General features: G+C 51.9%; 1 protein-coding gene across 3 annotated transcripts in view; it reads right to left on the bottom strand.

Annotated features, from left to right (window-relative positions):
* The window catches only part of BCL6B (B cell CLL/lymphoma 6B), a 10140-nt gene extending 2377 nt beyond the window's left edge, over positions 1-7763 (bottom strand). The window contains exons 1-10 of one of the 3 annotated variants that reach the window (XM_015597340.2): positions 7091-7763; positions 6268-6496; positions 5558-5748; positions 5100-5321; positions 4628-4990; positions 4211-4332; positions 3455-3619; positions 3231-3361; positions 2976-3113; positions 1997-2542 (exon numbers count right to left, since the gene is read on the bottom strand). In XM_015597340.2, coding sequence (XP_015452826.1) covers positions 2423-2542; positions 2976-3113; positions 3231-3361; positions 3455-3619; positions 4211-4332; positions 4628-4990; positions 5100-5321; positions 5558-5736 — 1440 coding nt within the window. In that variant the 5' untranslated portion in view covers positions 5737-5748; positions 6268-6496; positions 7091-7763 and the 3' untranslated portion in view covers positions 1997-2422. The other 2 variants (XM_006922284.3, XM_025040160.1) reach the window with 2 other exon arrangements.
* Positions 7764-7803: the final 40 nt, after the last annotated feature.

Raw genomic sequence — 7803 nt, 5'->3', positions numbered from 1 at the left:
ATAATAATAAAGAAAGACAAAAGAAAAAGCAAAAGAAAAACAAAGAAACTGCAATAAACTGCAGTCCTAAAGAGGGTCAGAGTTCTGGGAAGTTTTACAAGTTGTTCCGTGAGCACCTTTGAAGAAATCCATAGTTTTGGCGTCATGATAGATAAAGTACTAAAGAAAATTTCTGATCGTTTACTCTGACATGTATGATATTCCAAGTCAAATATACTTTTAATTAATACTTTTATTTCTGTTTTCTTTTTTCTTTATAAGGCATATTATGAGATTTGATCTAAAAGATCATGTTTAGAGGTTCTAGCTATTTCTCTGCAGGATTGACCTAAGATTTAAGTGCTCTCTTCACCCCCCCCTCCCGTCTGCTTAAAAAAAAAAAAAAAAAAAAAAAAAAAAAAATCACCTTCCCTTCTCACATCTCTCTTCTGCTTTCCCTCTCTCCTTCAACTCTGCAGTGGTGAGTAAGAGGGAGAAGAGTAGCTTTCTCATCAGTCATCACAGCCACTAGTAAAAAAAAAAAATCATTGTTCCTTCTCACATCTCTCTTCTGCTTTCCCTCTCTCCTTCAACTCTGCAGTGGTGAGTAAGAGGGAGAAGAGTAGCTTTCTCATCAGTCATCAAGTGACAGCCACTAGTACTGCCCTATCTTGAGGAAGCTCCATCTCACAAATTCAAAGTGCTTTTTACCCTCCATCCCTCCATTCCATGCCCCATAATAAAACAGGCTCCAGGGCAAAAGGGGCAGGACTGTAAATCAAAGTTTCAAAGTATCATCTTACATTCCAGACATTCCACTCAGTTAAGAGCCAGCCTTACTCTTAACTTTCTACCTACTTGTCCTACATCAGAGACTGTGCCTCTTAACCAACATTTTAATTCTACCTGGTTACTTGGTCCACTAGAAGGTCCATCAGTCAGTCAATCTTTTAAATCTTGTAAATCTCTATTCTCAATAGTAATCCCAATCATAATCTCAAACTAGCAAATTCACAAAGGAACTCAGCCCCTTTACTTTCCCTGTAGAGGGAACTAGTGCATTCACTGGTTCCAGAAAGGAATGTAGAGATGGGAAGACCAGGTCATAGACCCAGCTTTTCTAAGCTAAGAAAATTACCAAGCACCTGTGACTTCCAAAGGCAAAGAAGTTTCTGGAACCTGCACATTTGCCAGAAGATGTCCAAAAACCCACTGAACGAAAAGGGTTTGTCTCAGGTAGAGAGAACCCCAAGGTACATTCAAGCCTAGATGCCTCTGCAGTAAAGGACTGGTCACAACATGACTCTTTACTGTTTAGTCAAGATAAAGAGTTTCATAATTCTCCCCTAAGTCATAACATTCTTAGAGACTGGGCAGAATCAGAAAAGGTTGCATCATCTCTGATAAGGAATTTCAGATCTCTCCCCATGGAGAGATTAACTCAGTGCTAAGAACAGGCCTAGTGGGAGGGTGTGGGCTTTATTATGGCAGACACAGCAGAGTCAAATCTAGGTGACCAAACTAATAGGATAGTTAGGGGCATAAAGACAAAGCTTCTCCAATCACCCCCCACCCCCACCCCCTAGCTCAGGAAACAAGTCAGTCAGTTCCAAGACTGACAAAGCCCCCGCACCCACAGCCCTCAGGAGACATTTATTATTTCCATTTCAGGATTATAAAGGTTCCCATAACCATTGAAGAACAGAGAAAAGTCTACCGAGTTCTAGCCTGCTAGAGAACCTAACAGGGACAGAATACCAGAATACCAGAGAAAGTTCCTGACCCAATTCCACAAACCCACATGTTCCCAGAACTGCCCTAAAACAAATAAAGGTTCCAGACCTAGAATTGGAGAGGCAGAATATAGAGAACCCCTTTCTCCATTTTAAACAAACAAGCAAACACATAGGAGAAAGAATAAAGATAAAAGTTATGGCAGCAATAATATAAAATACTCAAGCCAAAGGAGACAGCCAAGTACTAATCTCTGCCAGCAGAGCTCTGACCTCATATTTTGTGTTTCAGGTCACTTTTGATCACACTTGTAGAAGAGGGAAGTGGGAAATGCAATATAATGAAGGCCTTGGTGCAACCCAAAGGCCTCAATAAATTATATTTACAGATAAACCGAATGAGATGGGGGCTACAGGTGGAGAACTGTTCCTTTCCTTAAGGCCTCCGGTCTCTCCCTCCTCCAGCTCCTAGCTTTCTCCCTCCTCATTAACAATTTTGATTGTGGGGAAGAGGTTTTGACCAGCAAAACAGAGGCAGATCAAGCCGGGATCTGCCACCCCTGCTCTCCCCAGTGAAAAATATTGACATGGTGGCAGTTTCTGATACTGGAGGGGCCTTGCACACCTCCATGCCCAAGTCTGACAGAGAAGCAGGGATAAGCCGGAAGCTTTCCCGGCTTCCAGAAAGTGAGCGGCGACTGGGCCGTCGCTCAGCTAGGGCCCCCCAAAATGTGGTAGTGCACTTTGGTGTTGGTAGCAGCTCCGTGTTTCTGGCGCAGATGCAGCCGTAGTTGACTCTTGTGCCGGAAATGCAGGCCGCAGGGGTCGCACTGTGGGAGGACAGCCGAGTCAGGTCCCCCACCCACAACCACCTTTTAGGTGTTGAGAGAGGAACTGTCCAGCTCTCTGCCGAAGAGATCATCTTTAGTCCTCATGTCCTCCTAAATTCTCAGGGGGAGGCCAAGAAGATTGGCGTCCCTCTCTTCAGCAAAGGTTTTTCCATCGTTTGGTTCCTCTTCAGGAGCATAGCGTCCAGTCCAGGACTCTACCTTCTATACCTGGCCATCCCTCTCCGGATCCCCGCCCCTTATTCACAATCCTACCTACGGCTCCGCCCCTTGCGCACACGGACTCTTCCAGGACACCACCCATTTCGTAGAGCTCTAGTGACTGCTAGGCCCGCTCCTCCCTCTCGGAGCCCCGCCCCTAGGTAAACCGGAGGTAATTCTAAGGCTTTGGGGCCAGGCCAGGTTGGGTACTCACATGGTAAGGCTTCTCTCCTGTGTGGATGCGAACGTGGCTCTTGAGGGTCTGTAGGTGGCGGAAGCGAGTCCCGCAGGTGGGGCAAGGATAGGGCTTCTCCCCAGTGTGGATCAGCACGTGCGCGCGCAGATGCGCTACCTGGGATGGGAGGGGACCTCAGGTCGCGCCCCTGGGAGGGACAGAACCCTCCCCGTATGCCCCGCCCTCCCCTCTTGCAAATTTGCCTTTGAGCTGGTTCTGAGACTGGATCCGTACCTGCACGAAGCGCGAGCCACACGTCTCACACTTATAGGGCTTTTCTCCCGAATGGATGCGGCTATGCGTTTTCAGGTTAGCTGGCCGGTTAAAGCGGGCTCCGCAGATGGAGCAGTGGTAGGGCTTTTCCCCTGGAGGCGGGGAGGAAGAGAGGTCAGGGACTCGTCCCTAGGATACCTGTGGGCATGAAAGCCAAGGCCCTCTCCTCCCTGCTCCTCTCCTACCTGTGTGCACCGTGCGGTGACTGGCCAGGTTGCCCTTGTAGCGGAAGGCAGACCGGCAGAGCTGACACTTGTAGGGCTTGTCTTCATCCTCAGGAACCAAAGGGTCCAGCCCAGATGAGCACCCAGCCACAGCCTCGCAGTTCTGGCAGCTGAAAAATTCACTTCCTGCCGGGGGGGGAGGGCGCGTGGGTAATGACGACAATACCAGGGAATCCTCAAACCACACAGTAGTAGGTTGTCTTTTTCTCAATATACTGTTAAGGCTTCTGGGGCTCGTTTGACTTGCTGGAAGTCACATGGTTAGTAACGGGAAGCCAAGATCTGACTCCATGTTTGTCTGACTCCAGAGTACTCTACTAATCTCTTCAATGGTGGTGGTAGTAGGTGGAGGGCCCTGCTAGTGGATGGAGGTTTCTGTTTCTCTCTTCTCTTGCACCACTCTGGATGACAGCATACCAGAGAGGTCCTGCCAAGCCCTGGGCTGACCACTCAGTCCTGGATGAGAATAGGCTAGAAGTTCCCAAACACTGCTGCTCATTGGAAGCTTTAAAAAATACTAATAACTGGCTCCCACTTCCAGACGTTCTGATCTATGGGGTGTAACCTGGGCAATGAGATTTTTAAAAGCTCTCTAGGTGATTCTAATTTGCAGGACATAATTGGAATAGGCCTTTCCCGAGGCATTTTTTGGCCAAAACTGGCCTTGAGCAGCCACAAGAGGAAAGCCCAGAAGGAAGTAAAAAGAAGGGCTTTTACCTGGTGGTGGATAAGCCTGCCCAGAGGGTGATGTAATGGCCTCTTGAGCCTGGGGTATGATATGGGGTGTATTGACTGAAGCCCCACATTTGAACTGTACAGTCACAGCAGCTGGAGAGAGTCTAGGCAGAGTAAAAGGTTAAGAGAGATTATGTAGAGGGGTTTCTCTGCAAAAGAATTTGAAGCCAAAGGCCTACCCTCCAGAAGTGAGCTAGTATTGACCAATGAGCCATATCCAATTGTGCTGCCAAAGACCCACCCCACTAAGTCTGGCCTCTGGCCAACTTCCTAAAGTGGGCTAGTATCCCTGGAACCCACCCCCTCACTCCCAGCTCCTGACCGACCACCCAGGCCCAATAGCTCTGCCTCCTAGCTGAGGCTAGCCACTACAAATTCTTGGGGTTCCAGTTTCTGTACCTGCTCTGGGGACCAGGAATGGGTCCTTCTTCACTGCCACTGCTGCTGCTGCTGCTGCTGCTAGAAGCCTCATCTCCACTGGGGAGCCCAGCTTGGGGGCAAAGTTGAACAGAACTCCTCTCCCCCGCCAGGCTCCCTGCTTGGGAGGCCTGAGAGTTTAGCACGATGAACTTGTACTTTTTCCAGTTGCAGGCCTTGGTGTCTGGGCTGCCTGGACTGGGGGGGGCTTGACTGCAGCTGCGAGACTCAGTAGGTGGGTCTGGGTGCCCTTCGGAGCGCCTGGGACTGCCTGGTGGAGGGGCCGTTGGGGCCGTGGGAGGTTCTGCCTCCAAGGGCCGCAGGGAGATGCCCAGAGGTTCATAGCTGGGAAAAGTGCGATGGACATTAGTGCTATTTCCTAATCTGGGCCTCTGCCCTTGACACCTGGGATACCACCTCACCCACTGAGAACACCGAGTTGCGGCTCCCCCACCTGGCCTGGATGAAGCGATGGCATGCCTGGACGACATGTTCCATCTGCAGGTAAGTGGCAGCCGCAAGAACGGCTGGTGCAGTGGCCAGAGAAAGACGGAGGCGCGAAGTGTACATGAAGTCCAGAAGAGGGGCGAAACCTCCGGCTTCGGGACCCCCAGGCAGGGAGAGCACATCCACTCCCACTCCTGCGCGGCCTCGGAAAATTGAATAGAAGAAGCCACTGGAGAAAAGGCAGATAGGTCAAATTAGGGGCTGGGGAACTAAGGGAGACCCAGGTCACCATATAAAGCCACGCCCCATAAAGAGCCCCGCCTCCTCACCATCACCCCGCCCCAATTCCGGGATGCTCCGCCTCCTGCTTCTGGAAGGCTTTGCTTCGGGTTCCCTCCCAAAGACCTTATATCTCTGCCCCTTTCCCATTTAGTCCCACCCCATCCCATGAGGCTCCCCTCGAACCTGCAGGCGATAAGGACTGCCTTGTGCGCTCGAAGGGGTTGCCCGCCAACCAGTAGCGTGACGTCAGTGAGGATCCCGCGCAGGCGCAACTCATTCAGGTTGCCGAGCACGTCGGAGGAGTGGCGAGTGAACTCGCGGACGTAGTCCAGCGCTCCCGCCGAAGTAGCGGTGGAATCCATCGCGACGCAGGCCTGCAGGTGCCAAGGAGAGGGCTCAGGGATCCAGGCAGTCCTAAGACGCCTTCCCTTCCGCAGTTTGCCTCTTCCTCCTGAGGCTCCGGCTCACGCAGCCTCATTTAATTCATTTTGTTTTTTCTGCCCACCACCGCGCCATCGCTGGCTTTTTTCCTCTAGATTTGAAGGTTCCCACACCGCGGCGTCGATGGCGAGCGTGAGGAATCCGGCCTGCAGCGCTCTTACTTCGACTCCTAGTGCTCTTCCAGCAGCACCCCCCCCGCCCCCACGCCCCTCTGCTTCAGTGCACGCCTGAGTCTTGGGTGTTCGACCCTGCCTGTAGACTTAGGATGACTTGCGGTCCACACACCTTCAAATCCCAGTTGAAGCTCCCTCCCCAAACCACGAATTCTACTACTATCTAGTTCCGGATCCCTAGCTTAACCCAATTTTGGGGCCTCAGTCTTCCTACCACCGTCAAGCCCCAACTCTCTTTGGGGACCCAGGAGTCTGGTTCCCTCAGTCTCCCGTTCTTACCCCCGTCCTGCAGGGGCTGCGGCTTCTCTTCTCGTGGGGGGCGGGGTCTCTCTCCCCTGTTGGTCTCGGCTCCTTTATCTGGCCGGGATGTCGGGGGCGGAGGTGGAGGTGGGGTGAACGCCTGGGTCTGTATCCTTCCTTCCTCGCTCTCCAGATGGCGAGCCCGGGGCGGGGTCTCCGGCTCTAGGGCGGGACCTCAGAAATGTTGGGTGGTCGTAACCTAAGGGGTCTTAAGTCACCGAAAGTAGAACCGAGATGGAACATTGGAATTGGAGAGAAGTTTGGGGATATAGAGATTGGAAATATAGGTGACTGGGTCATCGGTGTGGTGGGGCAGCTGAGATTTCGAAAATTAGTGTGTTGGCTTTTAGAAGGTAGTGTCAGGAGCCTGTTACAGGAGAATGAATAGAGCAAAATTCCCTTTCCAATGTACGCTATTACGGGACCTAAAGGGGAGCCCAACGAGGCACCAGGTTTGGGAAGGCGATAGTGGGCTCCTGTGGGGTCTCAGACAGCCGGAGGGGTGCTTTGAATGACAGGTTCCCCTAGCAGGGCATACAAAAAGTGGGGCTCTGACTGGGAGGGGGAGGGAAAGGGCGGATATGATTTCTAGTTCGTTTCCTTCCATTGTCCTGAGACCGGACGGCTCCGCCAGCTGCTTCCCCTGGAGGAGGTGGGGAAAGCCCCGGGTGGGAGCCGAGAGACGCTCAGGAGACCTAGGCGTCTAGACTCTTGCTCCCGACTCCCTTCTGAATCCTTTTAGGGATCCAAAGAGACAGACTCCCGCCCAAAGCCCGCTCGCCCTCCCCCAATCCCATCTCACCAGGGCCTCGGACACCCGCCCGTCGGCTACGCTTGGAGGCTGGCGGGACGCCGGGGTCCAGCGCGGCAAGTAGGCAAAGCTCGGCAATGTTTGACTCCTTCCACGAGGGGGCGGACGAGCACTAGCTTCGTCTCACCCCGTCTTCTCCACCCGGCGCGGGGTTCACTCAAATTGGGGCGCAGGATCGATTTGGTCTGGGCAGCTGAAACCTTCGTTCTCTTCCCCTTTGCGCTGATTTATTTTGCCCCTTTGTCTCCTAGGAGGGGTCTAGTGTTGGGCAGTGAGAGGGAGAGCTAGACGACAGAGGGGACTTTCCTCTGAGGCTGGGGTTCCTACCTGGAGTGAGAAATCTGCTGGCTTTAGGAGCAAGGGAACTGGGTGGAACAAGGAGTAGAGTCTGAGCCCTGAGAGCACAGGGTTTTCCTTTCTAATTAGGATAGATACTATTATCTGTCTTTAGAGGTGGATTTTTAGTGAACATTAATATTGGATAAGTTGGATAGGGTGAACAAAGAGAAGGGAAAACAGGGAGGGTCTCAGGGTAAAAACAGGGAGAGAAGGCCGGAGGGGCCTGTTAACTCTAATTTTAAGTCTCTGATCTGGGATATAGGCAAGGGTCGCACCTTTATATTTTGAGGAGACGTTGGATGGGGAGGAACAACGTTCATTTGGAGAAGGGAGGTCAGAGCTGAGTCCAGCTGCAAAGTAGGACT

Source organism: Pteropus alecto, unplaced genomic scaffold (assembly GCF_000325575.1).
Source record: "Pteropus alecto unplaced genomic scaffold, ASM32557v1 scaffold398, whole genome shotgun sequence".
Lineage (NCBI taxonomy): Eukaryota > Metazoa > Chordata > Mammalia > Chiroptera > Pteropodidae > Pteropus > Pteropus alecto.
This window is presented reverse-complemented; position numbering and strand designations above follow the sequence as displayed.